The following is a 23,955-nucleotide window of genomic DNA, read 5'->3' as shown; positions in this document are numbered from 1 at the left end:
GATGGCTGTTAATCCTCCAGATGAGTACGGGGAGCAGAGAGATCTTGCACAATCTGTTAGGAGAACCGAGCGTAAAATGTGAGATTCTCCTAAATCCGCAATTGGTGTTGCTGTGAAAGCTGTGACCTCAGCAGAAGCATCATCTTCATCATCTTGCACTTCCTTGTTTTCCACCAATCACATCGTTTGGTAACTTTCTGCTCCGTGTCAAACTCAGTTTAGTGTAGACTGCTCTTGTTTTGGTTGTGAATGTGGAGATAGGATTTTTGCTGCTGCTCAAAAGAGCAGGAAATCCCCCCCCCCCAAAAAAATCTTTGGATTTTTTTCTTTCTCATCACCTAGCTTTATTTTTCTTCCTAAAAGGCTGCTGCCAGGCAGAAACCTAGTACCTCCAAAACCATCACTTTTCAGCAAACCCCCAAAAAGCGGCACATTTATTTAGCCGTGAACATTGCAAGGTCGAAGCTAGCAAGTCATTTTCAACACTTGAGTGGTAAGTAATTTGAAAAATGACCATACCCAACGTGAGGACAGCATCTGACGTGAACGGAGGCCCAGTTGCCCTGGGCCAGTGTGGCACTGTCTCACACCAACATGTACCTTAAAGACACTGGCCCCGACAGGTCAGTAGAAATTTCTTAAATAAAACGATGAAATCAACACATTCTTGCTTTTTTTATGTGCAAAATAACTGACTAAACAGTATAACTTCAAAAAGTCTTTAAAACAATATGTAGACATGAAATATGAAATGATCACTGAAACTCATGAAGAAAAGGGGCCAGTACTGATTCAATCGAGCTACTACAACATGGTTCATAGTGGCACCACTGTCCCACTAGTTGCACAAACTCTTTCTTTAGTGTATTCTCGCACGGGATTTAGCCGGATTTGAACGGCACACACTCAGCTGAAGGCATTATGTATTTTGCCAATCGAATGTTGATCATTGTTCGTGTCTCCTATGCCCCAATGTAACGCTATCTAACATGACAGCCATTGTTCACCTTTAACAGTTTTCTACGTATACTAATTGTTTTTTTTTAAACCAGTTTTTCAACTGAGCATTGTTGTATGAAGGTAGTGATGCTGTTCATGAGTAAAAAAATAAATATTTTTTTTGTTTAATTTGTTTTTTTAACTTGAGCACTAGGTGCTTAGATACCAAGTGGTCCAATATAACACAGAGAGTAAAGCACAACATTCAACAAAGTCTTGCAGACAAAATTAAATTTTATGTATTCATAGAAAAGTTTTATTTAAAGCATATGTAAATTTTTTTTTTTTACTCCCATATCGCAGTCCTGGACCATACTTTCAACCCATATATATATATATATAAAAAATAAAAAATAAAAATATATATATATATATATTGATAGATAGATAGATAGGTATAGATAGATAGATAGAGAGCGAGAGAGAGAGAGAGAGAAATCTGTTTTCAAAGCAAAGTTTCCATATTACCAGCTGTTTTGGAGTATTTTGAGTGCTTCTTCACGACCTGCAGAATTCTGTCATTTTTGCACCTACAAAAAAAAGTTTGGATGAATCTTCCTGACCTCCAGGTTCATTTTCGTGAGACATAGGAACATCGCCAGAAGTATATGCTTGTTAAGGTTTATGGTTCTACTGAGAGTATTTTCCGGCGCCAGTGAAGCCCGCTATCCTTCTGAGGGCTCTATGCCAGTCCCCGCCCTGCGATGCGGGCCCATATGCCGGCCGGGCACTTTTGCTGGCAGGAGCTGTGGAAGATCGCACACACATAGAGAGAGAGAGAGAGATGGCCATCTGTCCTCTCAAAGCTCTAGAAGACACTCTCAAAGCACGACAGTGATGCATCTGCAAGGGTGTCGTCCAGATCCGGCCTTCCGCATCATTTTGTGCCCCATGGAATCTTGCCACAATTTTTCCCTATTAGTTATAATAATAATCAAAAGCAGACATGGGACTGCCCGGTGAAGCGATCGCCGTTCAGTCATGGTGGCTGCTGAAAGCTCCCTGCACAAGGGCAATGTCTGACATATTGTTCGTATTGCTGCGTCTGAGCAGACATTGAAAGGATGAAAGGACGTTCTCGATCAATAATCTCTTCAATGCACATAGACGGGTCACTGTCGGCTGTAACCACGGCAAAAATAACAGCCAACTCAACCTTCTGAGTTGTCTTTTGACACCTCGTGTCTACATGGAATCATCCTTACTGCAGCCTGCGACACACACAGCAGGACAACTAGTGAGCTTTTATTAATGCATCTGGATGGCGATGCAAATTGTTCTCACAGCCCAGCGAGGACAAACAGGAAGGCAAATCATTCTCTTCAGTGAGGAAAGACAAACAGGTCAATAAGGCCTATCAATAATGAAACAGAGCAGGAATGCTCCTTGCTTGCTTGTCAGAGAGAAGACCAGTGTGTGTGCGTGTGCGCCTGCATGTTTGTGGGAGCGTGTCTGTGCATGCATGCATGCATGTTTGTGCGGTGCACAGTTGGGAAACGTAGCTTACAGTGATAATGAGCTACATCATGTCACCTGTTTTAGAAGTGTGTCATAAAATAAATAGTTTACATGAGGCTGAAACGCTAACAATGCTTTGCTTTAATCTCCATTGCCGATGCTAAATCCAACAAGTTCATCCGCAGGTTCTTTGGCATGCCCCTGATGGCTGGCACACCAGCATGGACCTGTTTGGAAGGAATGCACTCAAGCTGCCACCGAACGCAATCCATCTTGGCTTCAAGCAGGAGAAGCCGAGCCTCATGGTGGCACTGAAAGACTTGTTGGATCTTTGCGTGAGAAGCGCCAAGGACCCTTTGCGAAGAGGTCGTAGGTGGTTGGCCACGCAAGCGATCGGATTGTTGACTGGACGCAATCGGGAAGTGGGCCCAGCTCCCAAGTTCTGGTCACAGAACATAAGAGGTGGAAGGAAGCACCCGGTGGTCTTGGTGGGGGTCAGAGCAGAAGAAGAGCAATATAAGATCAAGGCACTCAGCTTGTCTCAGCTGGGATGTTGGATGACCTGGGAAAAAGTGGATGACAGCGTTGGGATAATGCGATATGTGGAAAATGGCTGGCCTAAGTTTTCACATTAGGACCTTTGCAGCCCTCAACCCTCTGAACAATGCCCCGAAGCTCATGTCTCCCAAACAGCCCAGAGTCACTCTAAGTGGTGACATGAAAGTCTGCAAAAGATGGCCAAAGTCCTGGAGGCCTGCAGGCTGGAGTCATCCAAAGGCCAGCCACCGGCAAAGCAGCAGCCGACGAAATTTGTGGGAAAGATGCAGCCCCCATGAGGGAGAGATTAATTGTGACAGCAGGAGAGGAATGAAGCATAAGAGCTTGATCGGCTGCTGCGGTACCGACTGAGATCACCACAACATCTCTGCGCCCAGACATCATCTGTCAACTGTGGCCAATTGGATAAAATCGTCGCCAGCCACCCTGGGGACCTTGGTTCAAGTCACTGACCAGAACAAAGAATGTGGGCAAAAAAAGAAAAGAGAACATTCGTCATCTTGACGGTTTGAGAGGATGCGACAATGGAGCATCCGCCCACAACATCCCCTGGACACATCGCTGAGGTGTCCTTGACAAGACTCCAATACCTTGAACTGCGTTTAAATAGCCCGCTGCTCCAGTGTGTGCACTTACACTTTGTGTTTACTGTCTAGACGTGCTGTCATCGAAAATGTTTTAAATGTCACAAGTCAATCAGGTGGCTAGCGGTTGCGCTCAAACTTTGGCCAATGCTAAATGTTATTTTGGTTGACTCATGAACAGCTGTGAACAAGTCCTTGTACTCTCCAGATACGCCACCTTTCTCATTCTCTATTCTCAGAGCCTTCTTCTTTTTTGGTCCTGGCAGCTATTGGAAGCTGACTGTTGTGTAGCCCTCGGTGCCCTCAAACCGTGATCATTTTGCCCTTCGTCGTTTATTTCACCACGCTGTGTGTGTGTAAGAGAGAGTGAGTACATTCTCAACACTGATTGTCGCGACACGATGTGCAACCCTGTTCAAATTTACCAACTTGAGTGAATGTGCTTGCCCGCGACTAATTCACACTTCTCCGCGCCAGGTACATTGACTTTATATTTTATTCGCACCTTGAGAATCGCTCATCTTGTGTTCGGTCTGAACATAGCAATAGAAAGATCACTGGAGTGTTTTTCCCCCAACCCCAACCCCATTGAAAACCGAGGACTTCTTGCTTGAGAAAAGGTTGTGGATACTCTACCCACCTCCGCTTTGTAGCATCCTTAAGAGGACGATGTACAGTACATTACCTTCAAAGCGCAACTCTATCCTCTAATGAGATAACGGCAGAAACTTCAATGGGTTATGAATTATGCTGGTAAAATTGGAGCGCGATTCCTATGCTAATGTGTCTACTGATTGGTAAAGGTGAGTGAAATTGTATTTTTCCTGTGCTGAAAAAAGACTAATTTGAATCGACTCATCTGAACAAGTACATTGGTTGCACATGATGAAAAATTTGCTAAACTGATGTCATTTTCAAGAAGATTTTTTTTTTTTAATTATTAGCAAATCAGTTAACCGCATGTTAGTCATGTGCAATGGATTCCGATACTGGGCCAAAATCTCTTACATCCAAACATGGTCAATTTCATATTTTTTTCCCACAAATAAATACTATTCAGTCCACACAAGGGCATATTATTTTTATCCAATAAAAGTGTTTAAAAAAATGACGATGCTGTGTTAACGTGTTTTTATTTATTCATTTTATTTTTATTGGGGGTTAAAGCCAACCATACCAGGGAGGCCGGTTTCCTGAAAAGTGATGGCTGCCGACACGAGCGAATTCTATTCCAATTAGGTCAATTCAAATGACTATTTTTCACGGAGAGACCTTTACGCTTATTTGTTTCACTCTTGTGCTCAATGATTTGGAGCAATGTATTTTGTAAAAATAGTACTGGTGCCTGTCATCATGGCGGTGGTTCCAGTAAAATTTTTATATTTGTTTCATTATCCATTAGAACGGAGATGATTGACATTTGGGGAAAAATAAAAACAGCATGATGCTTCAGAATTTGAAACATATCTTAATTTGTATGACTTTAACCCGGCATGTAGTCGTCATTGAGTCCGCCCATGTTATACACTAACTGTGTGTTACATAGGAAGAATGCATGTGGCATTGAAAAGCTACATCCATATTTGCAACAAGCAGAGTGTGAAAAATCCATGGTGATCAACGTGTCAGGGCATTTTGTACTAAACGTTACCATGGAGCAGAATGCTGAGTGTTGAAGAGACGCCGACGGCAGCGTCTTCTTTGTAAACTGCAGATGAAAGTGACCTCTGTCCTCACGCCTCTGATGTTTTTCTAATTAACTTGTCTCGCCGTCCTGACAAATGACACCGAGTCGCATTCACTCCTCTCGCCTTCAAACTGAAGCAGGAAAGTTTGCCAATATCTTCAGCAGTTTAGACTCTTTCAAAGAACCTAAAATGCAAACTTCATATAAGAAGCGAGATTCAAACCTAGTACCTGTCCACTGTGAGGGAGACGACTACTGTGTCGTCAAAGGAGAAATGATTGTTCAAATGCACAAAAGAAAATAATACAGATGGATTTCTGTCATCTATGAAGGGATTTTAATCAAAGGGGTAAATAATGAGCATAACAAAAGCAGTTTGTCAATCTTTACTGAGCCAAGGCACATATTGTACATGAAAAAAAAAAAATCTTACGACTCATAAAAAAGTAAAATGGAGGAGAAGTGGCAGTAAAACAGGCCAGAATCCATTTGTCGGGGAGTGAGACAATGGAAAAGAATAGTTGCATACTCTGTGTGGTTGAAACAAATTGTTGGGATCTGGAGGCTTTAGACGTAGTCATTTGTGATTGGATAATTTAGCATGCGCAGCTAATGATCTCTGGTGGCACAGTTCACTGAACAGTGATTCTGTGAAGTGCCAGTCAAAATGAAGTTGTTGAACACAGGCTGTGATTTATATTCTGACTGGTTCAAAAATTACCTTTCTGTTGTTCGGATTATTGGAAATAATCATTGAACGGATGAAACTAGTAAAACAAGCTACCACTGTTTGTTCCTCGACATGATAAAAGCTGTGGGAGCCTATTTGAGGTTGTGTTTATTGCCCAATCTGAGGTCACCTGAGACTAGCTGGCTGTGACCCACATGAGAAGGGCGAGGAAGGAACACAGACCCCGTTTTGTAATTGGCGGGCATTCCGCGCACGTGTCCACTTAAGTGTATGCGGGGGAGTGGGTGGGGGATATAGAGATGATGTTCAGCACCATGGCCAGCGCCTGACCAAGAAGCCGACCTCCCTTCCGAGGGTTTCACCTGCACTCTCGACGGAAAATAAATTTATATTAAAAAAAAAAGGCTTTGTGCGTGGACAGGATGCCAGCACGCTTGTTCCGGAAGTAGCTGCATGGGCGAGCGACCATTTGGAGGAGGGGAAACGAGCGAGCAGCATCCTGATCAGGAGCATCGACGTGCTCCACTAATCGAAGCCACCGCTGCTGGCGTGTCATTGTTGCCGTGGGACGCCGTCTTTCTTCTTCTGGGGACGCGGACTTGAAACCCAAATAAAACCGCAGGGTGCCTTGTATTTTTTTTCCTTCCGCCTTCCTCTTCCTTTGATGGCGAGGATGGCAGACGGGGAGCACTCGGCTGTTTTTGCCAGAAAATGCAAATGATTGTCTTTTTGGGAGGAGATGGAGTGAGAAACAAAGTGACGGCGGACGCTGTGACTCTTTTGTTGTCTTGAAGGCGCCATGCAGCTCGCAAGCGCCGCTTCGGCCCGCTTGGCTCTTTTGTCGGATAATGATTGTGGCCCAGGCTCCCAGATGTGAGCGCGTGGATGGCGTGTCGTGGTCGTGGTGCCGTACAGCCCGCGTCGATTCGCCCGCGTCGGCGTCGCTCTGTCTTCTGCTTCGGCTAGCGAGCATGTTGGCTCGTTGTTCTCTGGTCTCGCGTTCGACGCCGCTGCAAGCCGCTCGCTGCACATGAACGCCGGCTGTCTTGTTTTTTTGTTGTTTGCCCCACACAAGACAAAAGATATGGGAAGCGCTTTGTGAGGAACGGACCGTGGCTTTTGGCACACATGCCATCAGTGGCTCATTTTTCGGCCGACAGTGAGCGCGTGAATTGTCCAAACGAGGAGCGTAAACACGCATCCAGGCGCACTTAGTGTATCGACGTGCGTGTGCGCGTGTGTATGTAGCGGCCCAACATGTTCAAGTATCGGATCCGCATGTTTCTGAACGAACTGAAAGTGCTGGTGTTGATGCGATCCGAATCGAGCCCGTCCGGCGGCGGCGGTGGCTCCTCCTCTGAGCGCCCGGCGGCCACCATGCGCGGCTTGGGGATGGGCATGGGTGGCTGCGGCTGGCCGCCCTTTGTCGACTGCCGCTCGCGCAACGACGACGAGGACTACTACGGCAGCAGCGAGCCGCGGCCACGCAGCCTGCAGGCCTTCGACGACAAGGAGCCCAAGCTGCAAGTGGGCCTGGACGCCGTCTCGCTCGCCAGCACCGCCAGCAGCCTGCGGAGCCCCCAGTGCAGAATCTGCTTCCAAGGCCCCGAGCAGGTAATGCGTGTGCGCTTTACTGCCACTTTTCCACCGAGCCTTCGTCCGGCCGCCTCACCTACATCACACGCGAGAGCAGCAACAACAACAACAACAACAACAAAGACACAGTTTCAGGCCCTTGTCCTTCTACAAGCAGATGAGATACTGAAGCGTATGCTTCCGCCACACTTGGGAAAAAAAACAAAACAAAACAAACTTTAATATCACGTATGTTTCACAAAGGTTTCACATTTTAACATAATACGGTTCTCGTTTTAACGTGAAAAGTCATTGCGTAATAATACCACTTTAAAACGTGGAAAGTAAAGTTCGATTTGCCCATTGGGGTGACTGCCGGAGTCCTTTTTGTGTCTTGGAAATCAAAAGTAATACAGCTACATAAAAATACTGCTCTTCTATTATACTGTAAAAAAATATTAAGGTCAAGTGATTCAAAAGATTATAGATTTAAAAAGAAGACACACATACATCACCCATAGGACTCCACTAGAGATAGAAGAAATGTCTTCATTTTGTTCATCGTAGACGTCAAACTTAACAAATTATAATGTGAAATTGGGCTTATTACAACATGATACTTTTTTTCTGCTGTGGCAGCAATTGTCCGCATGAGATGCTCTTGCTGATGTAAAACAACCAAGACAACCTGACGACACGCTTAACTCACTACATTTCGTAGAGTACATTTTATTCTTATAGGACTATTTTCCCCTCAGTAAACAGAGTTAAATTTGCAAGTAAAGTTTCTCAGAAGAAATTTGACACCGAATATTTTACTCTCAAATATTACTCTGTTTACTGGGAACAAAGATCAACTCTTTAGTGTAAAATGCACTTGGGTCAATTTGGTGGAAATTTCTGGGTTCAAAATATTGGATTGTGTTAAAACAGAACAACCCCAAGTAGCTGGCCTGTATGTTATTTGTGCAAAATTCTTTTTTTTGTTGTTGGCCCAGCAGTACAAAGAGTGTCAAGGAAGTCGCTTGAGTATTTATTCCGAAGAGCCAGTTTAAGGTCCATATAGTTTGCTCTTTGTCCTTCTCAAGTAAGGTAATCTAACTTAATTCGTCTCGCAGTGGGGAAATTTGCAACTAGTAAGACAATTCATCGTACTTGTAGAACTATTGTCTTACTAGTCATTTTTTTCCCACTACTAGTGCTTCGTTTGTCCTATTAGTACATGCACCATACTTAAGATGGATCTCAAGAAGCTGTTTGAGCATTTATCTCATGTACTTGATATCCGCTTTTTTTTTTTGTACTAGTGAACTCTTTGTCTTAAAGTAGTAGAGTAGAAAGTAGTAGAACTGTGTTTAGTTGTACTAAATTATGCAGTTGTCAACTTGCGAATCAAGTTTTGGACCACGAGTAACATCTACGTTGTTGTCCTACTAGCTTAGTTCCGATAAATGCTCATAAATGGCTTGATGGCTGGATTAAGGTACATGTACTAGTACACTCTTTGTCGTCACTCACAACAGTACAGTGCACTTGTAACCGGTGTCCTACTAGTCACCTTTTTTCCCCACTACTAGTGCCATTTTTGGGCTACTAGCGTATTGATCTGAAACTGGATATCCGCCTTTAGTACTATTATGCTCTTTGTCTTTTGTCAGTTCAGCACACGAGCACAGCAACTAGGGTGCAGTAGTCAAGCGACTGTCTTACTAGTAACATACAAAGTCACTCGTAGCATGCAGGTTTCAGCTAGTGCACAGTTCGACCACACTAGTGGCATGTCGTGGTTCTACTAGTATGCCGAAGCTGTCCTACTAGTTGAGATCAAATCATCTCTTTGATACCTAACTTAAGGTCCTTGTGCCAGTAGTCTTTATTGTCACTAGTAAGACAACTCTCTTCAATTGTAGAAAGGTCGCACAAGTTCGAATATTGTCCTAATAGTAATGTTTTGCACTACTAGTGCCACCTTTGGCCTACTAGAAAATGATTAAACATTATTTGTAAACTATTATGATTCACTAGGAAGCCTCCAAGGCACAATTTGTAGGCATGCGTCATGCACTGCTAACCTCCTGGATCCTAATAATAGCAACAAACGGCCCACTAGCCTTTTTTACCACACAAATAACAAGTTATCCAACTACTGTGCGGACTACTTCAACTACTTCAGCGCACTAGTAGCATGACTGTGACCTCCTAATAATGTTTTTTTCCACTACTGTATAACATTTCTGCAGACTTAGTAGGACAACTTCGCCAAAGTCGCAGGGCAACTACAGGTTACTAGTGAGGCACACCTGTGTACTAGTTGACAACTGCTTGTCACCTGTACTATGAGTGAAATAATACAATTCCACAAGTTAATGTATGACCACTTCACTAATTGTACCAGCAGGCACCAGCATAGACAAATTGACAAAATTTTTCACTTGATTAAGAAAAACTTCTGTAGATGTCTAACCTAAGTATTCATTGTATTTCTGCTAACACAATCAACACAGTAAAAAAAAAACAAAAAAAAGGATTTACAAAGAAGGTGAAAGGAATCTTCAGCAGATATAAAAAGTCTACACACCCCTGTTCAAATAGCAGGGGCTTTTGTGCACTGCAGACTGGCACAATTGTCACAAGAACCCAAATAAATAAAAATAAATAATAAAATAATAAATAATATGGCGTGGGTGTGTCCTTGAAGATGCACCTACCTGGCAGAATGACAATGTGGTGGCAGAGAGTTCCAAATGATCGCTGAGGCCAATAGATACATGAAGTCTTTTGCGGTTATCACCATCGAATTCTGTATTGAGGGTACCTGCTTATCTGTTGCTGCACCCGCCAAACGCAGTGACAATGCGTTTGGGAATGAGAAGAGCTACTTTGATTGGTGGCGAATGATGTGGACAGTGCTCATGCCCTCAACTGCGCAAACCGCCCTTTAAAAAATATGCCAGCTTGCACGTGTCTGCGAATTTACCAACACGGTTTAACCCTCTTTCACGTAGATTTACATCATGCGCCGCTCCGGATTTACTCCGGTCCCGAAAATCCAGCTGTTTTTGTCAATGAGGTTTATCTCAGTTGTGGAAGGCAAGATGATTTGTTGTTGATTTGAAGCTCATCCGGGGTGGAGGAGCGGCAGCAACAGTCACCATCCTGTCAGCATAGCAACAAAGAAAGTTAGCCAATTAGATCGACACAATGACAAACGAACGTGGTGAGAATGAGTCACAATAAACGGACCGTCACTGCGTGTCAGTCACAGCTCTCGCTTCTTGCATCCAAGAAACTCGTTGGCAGTTTTTTTTTTTTTCCCCACATATCTGTGCCAAAACAAACGTGGATGTTGCCGTGCGCATCTTTGGTCTGCGTCCAAATGCCGCCAGATGTGCTGAAACGCACTGATCTGCAGCAGATTCACCTGAAGACCGGGATGATGAGGCAACGGCTTGCAAATGGTGTGGGAGCGCAGATGGATATTTCCATTTAGTCACTTCTCCCATGCATATACGTGTTATTGCAGCGCATGTGCTAAGTGATGACATCTGCCTCATTTCTATTGTGAGGCGTAGTAAAGCGGGGGACACTTGGGGAAATGCTCGCGCTCCCAAACGTCTGGGATCCACTGGAAGGTGACTCATGGAGGATCGTGGTCCCTACCCGCCCGCTTTGGGTTACAGACAAAGAGCAAGCCGGGTGGACTGTGCCACCCGTTCTGAGCTGATCTCACCCCGAGACATGCTTGCGCTTTCCGATTGTCGCGCAGTTGCCACCCACAAGTTACGGGTAAGAAAGAAAAAGGATTCTTCAACATCTCATTGAAAATAAACAGCTCTGGAAAATATCAAATGCATCTGGCAACTAAAGAGAAAATCAAAATCACAGTTGCTCCGAACTGGATCACGGCTCACCAGCCTTAGCACCGGAGCCTGAAGGTTTGATCATTTTATGAAAAACACTAGAGGAATGCGACACAAAACCTGCAAGACAGAATTTGCCTTTCTTGTCAGTACGACACGAGCATTTGAAAAGCAAGGATGTTATGGCTGACTCAATTTCTGACAAACAATCTTTTATTGAAGCTGATTGAATAAAATAACCAATAAAAAAACAAAACAAAACAATTAAAAAATTATTATTATTATTATTATTATTATTATTATTATGAATTCTTATAATAATAATAATAATTAATAATAATAATAATAATAATAACATTATTATTATTATTATCATTATTATTATTTTTTATTATCATCACTAATAATAATAACACACTGTAGTGGTGTGCAGTAGAGACGTGTATTCAATATAAGTAATGAATTTGCCCAAAGGTAGAGATCTGGACCCTACCATCCAATCGCAGTAATTGATTACATCTTTGTATGCCCTTCTCTGCAACTGCTCAGTGTGCCCAAACGCCCAAATATGACGCCTGCATCACCTTGTTGTTTTGCGCTGTTTTTATTGTGGAATGCTTAGTTGTTGCACACTATTTTGAAGCCTTTGCACTTATTAGCTGCGGCTGGCGCTCCTTTAGGAGTTAGACCGGGGTTATTTTTTTTTAATCGCCCTCTTCTTGGTCTCAGATTTCGAGGTGCTGATTTTCATTCATTTCATTGTGAACCGCTCCAGTGAGAGTTGAAGATTGCAGCTTGAAAAAGCAAACAGTACCACATCATTTGAAAAAAAGCAGAGATGTGATACTGAGACCACCAAACCGGACGCCCTCAACACTTTGGCTTCGCCCAGAAATTCCGACCATAATTATGAACAGAATCAGTGGCAAAGGGCAGCCTTGGCAGAATCCAAACCTCACTGGGAACAAATCCGAATTACAGCCGGCAATCGAACATCCCATACTAGGGTGTCTGCTACCCCGTACTGCCTGAGCACCTTTCATTAGATCCGAACGCCTTCTCCAAGTCCACAGGGCACATGTAGAATGGTTGGGCGAACTCCCAGGCACCCTTGAGTACGCCGTCGAGGGTGTATGTCCAATGTCCATGCTATGTTGGGAAGGCGTTTCCACCAGGATGCCCCACAACAGCCTTTTAAGAACTCTGTGCCGATGTCATCCACACGTGGGGCTTTGCCACCAATGCGCTTTTTTAACCACCTCGTTGACCTCAACCCCACAGATAGGAAAGCCTACCTTCGAGATCCCAGACTGTGACAATTAGCACCCTATACTACAGTATGTAGAAGTGATTATGTTGATATTAGCTTCTTCTCATATGCCAAGTGGCTTCCTGGTGCAGGCAGGGAGCGCATTTGCCATTTGATTGTCATTTCATAATTGAGAAGGTCACACTGGGGGCCGGGTTACATGGACGCTGTCAGTGGGCCAATTACCTGCAGGCGTCATCCCTTCACATCTGGGTCACACGTGTCAGTCTCCTGCCCATCTGATGAAAGTGTGTCAGCCTCTTGGAAGGCCTCCATTTAAGAAAAATCTGCATTTTCTCATTAGAGTAGAATTTTTTACACCTAAAAAATATCACCATCATGACCTGAAAAAAAATCGCCAGAAGTTGCCTTTGAGACGTCTCTATTTTATATACATAAAAAAAACAACTTTTTAAAAATAATTATTTAATCATTTATCTTTTAATAAAGTGAAGTGGCATTTAGGGACTAGGGATGGGAGGATTTACTCACCTCCGGATTCTATTCAAATCACAATTCTTGTGTGACATTTAGATTTATATTTAGATTTATAATTTTCATCAATTTAAGACATTTGTAAACATCTGCTTTTACATTTGAAAAAAGATTATCCACATTTTCTGAATGATGTTATGGACCAAACCAGTAATCGAATCACCAGCAATTTATATCGGTGCATTTTCTCCTCTGCCAGTTTGAGATATTATCCTATTTTGGACTGAAGGGATGGAAATTAAAAATTAATAAATAATAATTGATGGAATATCGATTATTTAAAGAACTGCTTTGTAGCAGCACAAGTTAGGTTGTTAAGAATGCATCATGATTAAGATCCCGCCCATTTTTTTTATTTTTCCGGACAGTGTAGATGCAAACAGCAAAATGAGCGTGCTTGCTGACATTTTTGGCTGATGTCCGCATTTGATGAGCACACGATGGACCTTCACTTTGCAACATGATTCAGTTAGTGACTGATGACTGTACTGTTTAATAATACATTTCAAATTTCTGAGCAGTTTTTATGTCAATTTGATATTTCACTGCGACAGGATGGACATGTTAAGCTTGACAAATTCCATGTAGTGGACACTACATATGTTGAATATAAAGTTCTAAATGTTTTTTCATATTTATATCCATATTTGCAGTGCCACTGACATTTATTTTTCCCAATTTCTGATTGCTTTGAGTAAAAGACAACACAATTAAAGACAAAATACCGGTTTAAATGAAGGCTTTTATTATGTGTTAAGGGAGGGGAAAAAATCGAACCTACAGGGTCCTGTGTGGAAAAAGCGATTGCCCCCTAAACCTAATAACTGGTTGGGCCACCCTCAGCAGCAACAACTGAAATCAAGCGTTTTTTATCACAGGCAATGAATCTTTTGTATCTCTGTGGAGATCTGGCTCACGCTTCCATGCAAAATTGTTTTTTTTCAGTCGCTTTGTTACATTTCTCATATCAGAATCGAGTTTCTCAGAACTATTTGTTCAATCTTTGTGCCACTTGCGCCTATCAAAAAAAAAAAAAACTGTTTCTATTTCATTGAACAAATTTCAAATGCTTTGCTACATCCATGCAAATTATTCGGCGCAAACTTCTGCTGTTTCTGTGGAATTATGTCAAATGCAGCAAAATTTTGGCATTAGTTTGTCATCTGCATCTATAAATGAAAAATGGTTGAGCAAGTTGTTATAATATGTCAAGCGGATTTCTATAAACCTCCATTAAACTTTGTTCTCAGACAAATCTTGACTTTTTCAAATGATGGGAAATGTGAAGCATTAGATCAACCAATGAACAACCAGTTTTCCGAAATAGCTCATATCAAGTCAAGATAATTGCTGTGACGTGGATGAGAATTTGTGGTTCAAATAAATAGGAAGACTGCGCTGCAATTTTCACTGCGTTGCATGTGCAATTTTCCCGAAGGAGATTGTCCCGTAGCCAGTGGTGTCTGGTCAATAGAAAGCATAAAAAAAAAATATTAATGGTAAACTAAAAATATCTATCTCTACAATACAAGATGTAACATTTTTGATTACAATTGTTTCTAGCATTGTTTTCCAGCCATCATGTGTTTGGCCAACTGTGACGCTCGGGCAGAAGGTGGGTGGCACGGGTAACAATAGCATCAGTCGACTCCCGGCCTTGTTTTCCCAAAGATCAGTTGACTTTATGACTCACTCTTGATACATTCACCAGGTTTTACTAACCTAAAAAAATAAAAGGCAATGCCAAAGTGGCATCACAACAGCACACTGAGGTGACTGTTGTTATTTGTGTTTACCCATTTTACACTCTGATTCACTTTTTGGTTTAAATGTTTTCGCTGTGTCACGTGACTTCAGTAATCATCATCCTCAGCAGAAAATCAAACCCAGCCAATGCGCAGTTCACGCTTGTTTGCAGAGGTGGGCATCGTCAGTTCGTGTACCCAGTCTGTTCCTTGTTGGAGACAGCCATTCGGCGTTGAGAACATAATTTCCAAGTCAGACGCAGGCGCCACACAAGCAGACATGCAGCAAAATAAAAGAAAAAAAATCTAACAAAAACAACAGACACATAAACAGTGTCGTGATCATCCATCCATTTTCTGTATCGCTTCTCCTCACTAGGGTGACGGGGGGTGCTGGAACCTATCCAAGTGAAATTAAAACATGGGGTCTGTGTGTACAAAACCTTTATTTTTTTTTCATTTTTAATTTCATTGATCGTCAGGTGTGTGACTGACTTGGACCGACTGGGCGGGCCTGAAATACTGATGAGAAGTCGCGGACGGACTAACGCACTGATGAATGCCCACCTGTGCTTGTTTGCTCCATGCCCATCTGCTACAGGAAATGCTCCTGCATACTTTTATCTGAGCGTGAGGACAAATTTGACCTTTACATCTAAAGCTTTCTTCTTCGTGTTGATTCTCAAAGAAAAAATGTGCTTGCCTGCGAATAAAATCACCTTTTGGGTCATACGTGGTGGTGCAAGTTCAAACGTAAAGTACATTTTTGTAATGGTTTTCAGGTGAAGTCAGTGGTGGTCAATCACTTACTGCTACACAAAAATACCCTGGCGCCGATAGTTTCCAAACATGACTCGACGATATTGTTTTCCTGACTCGCTGCTGTGCTTCTTTTGGTCCTGCAGGGTGAACTATTGAGCCCGTGCCGGTGCGACGGGTCAGTGCGCTGCACCCACCAGCCCTGCCTCATCCGCTGGATCAGTGAGAGGGGCTCCTGGAGCTGTGAACTCTGCTACTTTAAGTACCAGGTTCTGGCCATCAGCACCAAAAACCCCCTGCAGGTATTGCATCCGTCACGCTCCAACTTGTTCCGGAGTCTTCTCTTGCTCTTGGGCCACTTCAAATGTACACACTTGTGTTCCAAATAAGAGCAGTGTAACGTGCCTAACCCGATGCATCATTGTGTTGGGTAGAAAATATTTTACTTCAGGGCAAATGATTTACTAGTAGCATCATGGAAAACTAACTGACCCAACATGCATGCTCCTGAAGTTTGAAATAGAAGAACAAAAAGTCAAGGTTGTCTTGCATATATTAGCAGCGTGGAATTCAATTAGTGAGGTCATTCATTCTGTGAAGCAAAAATTGGTGTCAAATCAAGGCTATGTTCATACTGCAGGGCATGAAGCCCAGTTACATTTTTTGTTAAATCCTGTTATTACAAAAACAAAACAAATGCAGGTCTCAGTGCTGATGCATTTGAGGCAGTTTGGAGGATTTTGTGCTCGAACTGACCTTTTCCGCATGTATTTATCCATTCCATTGACTACATATACCGAACGAAACATTGACCACAACAAACTCAGGTCATTGGGTACATTACTGCTCACATCAACTTGCTAAATAAAGTTTGATAAATATATTTTGACAAATTATGGTGTGTATAAATTTGTTTTCTAAAATCAACGTTTACAGTATTATACATCCTGATAACATTTGTCATCATTTTATTCCAAATCATCCTGGAATGCAAAAAGATGCTCAAGGCCTTGCAACACTTTGGTTCTCACAAACAGTGAAAGTAATTGCGTGATTTGCTGCAGTCTTAAATCCTAAATATTTTTCAGAACGTTGTAAAGAAAAATAAAGAAATATAATGAAAAAAAAAAATGAACAGAGTACAATTTATTTTTCTTTGTTTTCTGTAATGACATAATGGATCAAATTGTCTTCATCTTTTAATTTATAGATTAATATGCAGTATTCTCATCCAACCATTATCTATACCGCTTCTCCTCACTAGGGTCGCGGGGGGTGCTGGAGCCTATCCCAGCAATCTTCGGCCAGTAGGTGGGGGACACCCTGAACTGGTTGCCAGCCAATCGCAGGGCACACAGAGACGAACAACCATCCGCGCTCACACTCATACCTAGGGGCAATTTAGTGTTCAATCGGCCTGCCGTGCATGTTTTTGGGATGTGGGAGGAAACGGGAGTACCCGGAGGAAACCCACGCAGTCACAGGGAGAACAAAGTCCACACAGGAAGGCCGGAGCCGGGATCGAACACACGACCGCTGCACTGTGAGGCCATCGTGCTAACCAGTCGGCCACCATGTTTATCCTCATGTTCGGAAAAACATTGGTATTTTTATTGCACGGCTTCGACTTTTCCAAAAAAATATAAACCGTTTCAGATCATCATGAAATGTTAAAAAAATCTGGATTATTTGGAAGAAATTATCATTAAAAAAAATACCAATGAATTTAAAATTACTCAAGGGCTAACACAATAAATATGCCATTATCGTGTTTAAGTATGAGTTAAGCAGCAAAATGTACACATTTTTAGCCATCTCCCATTTTGTCACATCTGTCGACTGAAAATAACATTGCAGTTGCTCAGGGCTCAGATAATGACCATGTATGGCTCAGCTTCAGAAAGCAGGTAAACCGGGCTTGGTCGTTACCTGAGCCCTGAGCAATTGTGATGTCATTTTCAGTGGACAGCAAGTGACAAAATGGCCGCCCCCTGGAATGGATAAAAACGGATGGATTTTACTGCTTAACTCACATTCCACAAACTCAGTCTTAATCAGAATGTCATTTTTTGACAAGTGGACCAGCATAGAACATATTTTTGTAAAGGAAATTTTTGGGGTGTCGCCCCCTTTAATGATGAATATTTACATTTCGAACATTTACTTTCACAATAATATCCCATGTAATAAAACACACCGTCTAAATTTTGATCACATGTGACAAGCACACATTTGTCTAATTGTTTAAATCTCATCTCGACTTCTGATTAATAAATATCCGATTATCTTTTGCTGGTGATGTCACACGTTTGTGTAGCAACTCGTCGATAGGCAGAAATTGTCAAGCAGCAAGCTAATTTAATAATTATAATTATGATAATAATGCGTCAGATTAATGTGCTGCTTTTCTGGACACACAAAGCGCTCACAAGGGGAAATACTAATCAAATGAAAAATATCTATCTATCTCTTTTTGAGATTCCACACGTTTCCATGAAATGTAGTGCATCCTTCTGTGGGTAGTGAAAAAAAAGCTTGTTTGTATGAAGAAGGACAAGGTTCCCTGCACACTATGGAGTGCATGTGTGCACCTCTCAGCCTCTCTGATTGGTGGAGCTGGCTGTTGCCATGGAAATATGTGCCAGTCGGAAACCAGGAACCACAGCATTTGGCCATCTCGATGGAACATAATATGGATAGAAAATTTCAGGAAAACATTAATATTAATGGAATTGTTGTTAATTGGTTAGCTCGGCGTGTTAGTGGTCGGAACTTCTGCCTTGCAGTGGTGAGGTTCTGGGGTCAAGTCTGGACTCAGGCTCTTTCTTCTGTTTGCATTTTCTCCATGCGCTTGCGTGGCTTTTCTCCCGCTAGTCTGGCTTCCTCCTGCATTCCACAAACATGCATGTTAGCTTCATTGAAAACTCTTAGTTGAACATTGGTGTGAATAATTGTTTGTTTACATATGACGTACAATTGTCCGACGGCCGGTCTAGGGTGTATTACAGTCAGCAGGTAAAGGCTGCTGCTCACTTGTGACCCTAATGAGGACAAGCGCTATCAAAAATGGGTGAATAGCTACAATAAAAAAGCTTGTATATCATCAAATCAGAACCACTCAAAAACACAGAGCTCTGGGAAAAAAATGACGAGACTGAAATAACTGGATCTTTTTTGGTAATTCCGTCATTTGCATTTTCTGCAAAAGGACATGGGTGCTTGACAAAGTGGTACAAGGGCTCCCTCTAGCTTTTTGCATTGTCTGACTTGAAAAGTCTGTTGAGCATTACTGTGTCTTTCCTTGTTTGCTGCGGTGCAGTGGCAGGCCATCTCTCTGACGGTGATCGAGAAGGTGCAGATCGCCGCCATCATCCTGGGCTCCCTGTTCCTCATCGCCAGCATCTCCTGGCTCATCTGGTCCTCCCTAAGCCCGTCGGCCAAGTGGCAACGGCAGGACCTGCTCTTCCAAATCTGCTACGGCATGTACGGATTCATGGACATTGTCTGCATAGGTAAAGTCCACCAACACAAATGCTCAGCTGTACGACTGAATTCTACCGCAGCACTACCAATGAGGTCCAATGAAAAAGTCGTTTTTTCAAAATGACAGTTTTACTCTGCCAGAGAAGTGCAGTGGTGCCTTGATATACAAGTTGAGCTTGCCCATGCCCATGTTTGTAACACAAAACTCTCATCTCTCAAAAATGTTTTTCTGAATTGAAATCATTGGACATGTCGTCAATCTGTTACAATCTTCCTTAAAAAAATAAAAAAATATTGTGTTTTTTTAATAAGGAAAATATTGGGGTGATAGACAATATGAAGACAAAGTCTTTTACAACTAAAAGGGACTCCAAAAGTTGCAGTTAAATTAGCCGTAATCCACAGATGATTAAAAAATATATGGTATTGTTTTATTGTCTGTCTACATCGCAATGTAACACCTCCTCCAATTTCCTCAGACATTTCAAAAATATGCATGATAGTTTAATTGAACAATCTAAATTGTCCCTAGGTGTGACTGTGAGCGAGAGTGATTGTTTGTCTTTGTGGGCCCTGCGATTGGCTGGCAACCAGTTCAGGGTGTGCCCCGCCGACTGCCCAAAGACAGCTGGGATAGGCTCCAGCGCCCCTGCGATCCATGTGACGATGAGCAGCTCGGATAATGGATGGATGGATTTTTCAATTCAGCCAGTGGGCCAAACCAAAATATTCGAAATCATATGATTGCATTGTCAAACCATGCAAAAAAACTAAACAAACATCTGTTATGAGTCAAAACTGAAACTATCATTTTTTTTTTTTTATGGTAGAATGTTTACGAGAGCTCTCGTCGTAGCTTTTAGTAGATACCTGAGGACGCAACAAGCCATGCAACTAAACACCAGCAGAAATTTGAATACAAATATGACTCGTTACATGAATTCAGTGCACGCTCGCTGAGGTCACACAACGTTGCGCGGAAGACAAATGAGAGAAGCAGATGGTGCGCAAGTAGGAGACCACAAGGAAGCTGATGCTGACGACGTCACCGAACGATCTGGTCCTGCGGGGCAGGTAGCGTCACACGTTGACCATCCGCTCGCCGGATCATTGACTGCTTCGATCGGAGGTAGATTCCATCTGTTCGCTGAATTGATTTGTCATGTACTCATTATGTATGATAAAAAAAAAAAAGAAACAATAACGGAACACAGGAGAAACAAAACACAAGAGTGAACGTGAGATGATGAAAGGTACGTGACAAAATATGGTCCGACAGACTGAAAAAAAGCATGAAGCTTAATACAAACAAATTGATGAGACAACGAGGCACACGTGGCCATGACACAAGTGTCTTGACCGAGTGGCCTCGTCGACACGAGGAGCGGGGATGATGAGAAAAGGTGGCGATGAACGGACGACATGAACATAGGACACAGGAAAAGATAACATGATGTGAAACAAAACTCAATTCAACGTTCAAAAATCCACCCAAACAGACTTTGTGACATCTTAAATGAAACCAATGTTGCTGTATCGTCATTCACACAAACGCTGATCGCCATCAGTGCTCATTGGTTTCCTTGTAGTGGAGGGACAATATCAATTCTGCTTTGCCATGCCAATAAAGAAAAACGAGGAACGACAATACATTCATGTTCTGTGTTTGCAAGTTATTTGTAGGAAAAACATTTAATACTGCGCGTTTTTAGACAACTGCAATACTGTTGAAAACTAATTTTCTCTGGATACAGACATGTTAAAAAAAAAGAAAAAAAGATTTGCGTGTTTTTAGGGGGTCTCAATCAGATTAAGTAAATTTCCACTTATTTCAAAGGGGAAAGATGATTTGAGATGAGTGTTTTTGAGATATAAGCGTTAACCACTGAAGGAATTAAACTCGTATCGCCACTGTATTTCAGAAAGTGAAATCCATCCAATAACAGTGTTACAAACTGTGTTATTCGCTTTGTTGTTGTTAGCCGTCACGCTTATAAACGTAATGGACGAATGTGGGCGAAGGAGGTGGCCATCAACTAGCTCGGAAATAGACCGACCCTTCGGGAAAATCAACACCTTTTCCTGAAATTTCCGATGGCCTGCATGCCACGCCCCCTCTATGCAGTACAGTCAAGGGAAAAAAATGAATCCACCAGCCTTGTTTCTTCAGTTTCTCGTTCATTTCAAACGGCTGCAACAAACAGCTACATTTGTTTGCACAACTTGAATGAAGATAACAAAAATAGCTCACATTTGAATTTAAGAGGTGATATGTAGCCGTTACTGCCAAAACATGACTTTTCGGCCATATTCCATCTTTGCTTTTCTGTTAGTCACACAATACACCTTTGGTGGTACCAGGCACTGAAATCAACACAAATGTAAAGAAAAACAAGGTACTCCAGTCATTTATCTCATGACTGTATGAAATGATCTTTTTTGTGGGCACAATGACAAGATAGTACCTTGATTTTCTACTTACAGCTACATACAATGTGAGAAAAACTTAAAACACTCTTGTAAATAACATGTTGTTATTAACGGCAATAGAAATCCACTGGACTTTTTTGCACCTTGAGAAGTGATAAATATCCTAATTCCGCACTCAGATCAATGTTAGAAAGCTGCACTGAAGCCCATAACGCAAGCTCCCAGCCAACACAACAGAACGTTCAGACAATGAACAGTCAAGCACATTTTGTGTCATGGTCAAATTGGCTTATTTTAGGGGGAGAGCCGCACCACATTTTGATGGACCAATGGCTCCTGTTAGTAAAATAAAAAAAAAAATTTAAAAAAAAAAAGGAAACAGTGATACCTTGAGATATGAGTTTCATTCATTCTGTGACCAAGCTTGGAACTTAAGACATATAACAAGTCATCTTTCCCTGTTGAAATTAATCCAAATACTAATTTTTAAAGAGCGTTGTAGCACTTAAGAGGGTTGCAAAAGTATTCATACCCACGAGCAACACTCAATTTTTTGGCGCACAACAAAGGAAAAGTGTATGAAACCTGTTTGCCGGAAAGGAAATAGCACAAACACAAAAATCCATCACTGTTTTGCTTTTTACTATTTAAATTGCACTTGGCATGGAATGACCTTTGAGTTCTTAAGTTTGTGCTTGAAAAAAAAAAAAATCACAGCTCATATCTCGAAAAATTCACTCATATCTCAAGGCACCGCTGTACTCAAGTACCAGAAGTTAAAAATCTTTTTGGAGGGCACTAAGCAAATATGCTGTTTGTCAGAAATGAGCTTGCCACTACCAAAAACTGTGAGGAGTTCCTCCTTGCTCCCACAGGCCTCATCATCCACGAGGGCTCGTCAGTCTATCGCATCTTCAAGCGATGGCAGGCCGTCAACCAGCAGTGGAAAGTTCTGAACTATGAGAAATCCAAGGACCTGGGCGACCCGGTGAGCCTGGGCGGCAAGGCCGGGGCCCGCGGCGCTCGCGGGACTCCTCACGGGCTGGCAGGCGGCAGCGCGGGCCGCCAGGGCAGGAGGCTGAGAACTATTCTGAACCACCACTGCGGGTACACCATCTTGCACATCCTCAGCCAGCTGCGGCCCAATGACCCGCGGATCAGCGCCGCCGCCAACCGGGAGGTGGTGATGAGGGTCACCACCGTATGAGGCCTGGAAGGACCTCAAAGGACCTCCTCTTCGCCTTTCGGCCCGTACATACGAGCGGAAGGACGGCGTGTGAAACATGAAATAATAAAAGGACTCGCAAAGGAAGCAAAGTGACGCCGAGAGCATCTGCATCACACCGAGACACTCGCCAGGAGTTCTCTTGTTTCTTACGACTAAAAAGAAGCCAGATGCTCCTTTTCAATAATGAAGGAAGTGATGAAAAAAAAGGACAAAACACATTGAACAGACGTCAAGGAAGGACGGGAAGGGAGGGGTGGGGATCGGGGGGCATAAGCAGGCTTTCTAAACTAATGGGAGACAATGAGATGTTTTTTTCCCGTTCAATATCAGGATGCACAGAAACATTTCTCTTTCAGTTGATCCTCGCATTTCATTTGCATCTCCTGCTTTTGTTTTCTACTCCAAGTTTGATTTTTTTAGGAATCAAGAAACCATGAAACTCCATACATGTTGAGCCTTTCCAGACACCTCCAGTATGTAGAATTCTTCATCCAAACAAGCTTCCCAATGCTGGCCAATAGATCGAACGGAAAGAAAACAAACAGGAAGACAAAAAAAATAATAATATAGAAATCAAAGATACATAATCTCTCTGCAATAAATACATATTATGTACATTTCACAGGGAATTTTGCATGGGTATGTCATTTTATTTATCACATAACATGAACACAAATTTGCTCTGTTTCGAATGGTGCTTGCCAAAATAAACACTTTCAAACCATCCGATTTCATTGCACCAACTTTTTGTCACCGGGAAGAAAGTCGGGCAGTATTTTACAGCTCTTTCAGCTACCGAGTACAGATTGTTGCTGCTGTGTGCCGAGTCCCATTTGATAAGTAAACTATTGGATTAAAACCAGGGATCAAATGATCTCTTATTACCGTACTCCGACTCTTTCTGTCTCTGCTTCAAGTTGCATGATTTGGATGCATGTGTGCAAAGGTCCTGCCCTCAGCGATCACTTTGGCTGAAATTTTTATCCTAACTGCCGAAGGCAACCGACACTCACAAAAGACTCCATGGAACAAATGAGACAGAAACAAAATGACAAAAGCGAGACAAGATAGGCTCTCCTTAATGCTGTGCGCCA

The 23,955-nt window shown here is 42.5% G+C and overlaps 1 protein-coding gene across 1 annotated transcript; it reads left to right on the top strand.

Annotated features, from left to right (window-relative positions):
* Positions 1 to 6,284: 6,284 nt before the first annotated feature.
* Positions 6,285 to 23,590, top strand: marchf9 (membrane-associated ring finger (C3HC4) 9). Its single transcript, XM_088292136.1, has 4 exons — positions 6,285 to 7,591; positions 15,867 to 16,022; positions 19,040 to 19,232; positions 22,509 to 23,590. The coding sequence occupies exons 1-4, from the start codon at positions 7,235 to 7,237 to the stop codon at positions 22,838 to 22,840; spliced, it is 1,038 nt and encodes a 345-aa protein (XP_088148262.1). The 5' UTR covers positions 6,285 to 7,234; the 3' UTR covers positions 22,841 to 23,590.
* The last annotated feature ends 365 nt before the right edge of the window (positions 23,591 to 23,955 follow it).

This window comes from Idiotropiscis lumnitzeri, chromosome 3, assembly GCF_059441095.1.
Source record: "Idiotropiscis lumnitzeri isolate Australia: NSW breed Sydney's pygmy pipehorse chromosome 3, RoL_Ilum_1.0, whole genome shotgun sequence".
Lineage (NCBI taxonomy): Eukaryota > Metazoa > Chordata > Actinopteri > Syngnathiformes > Syngnathidae > Idiotropiscis > Idiotropiscis lumnitzeri.
This window is presented reverse-complemented; position numbering and strand designations above follow the sequence as displayed.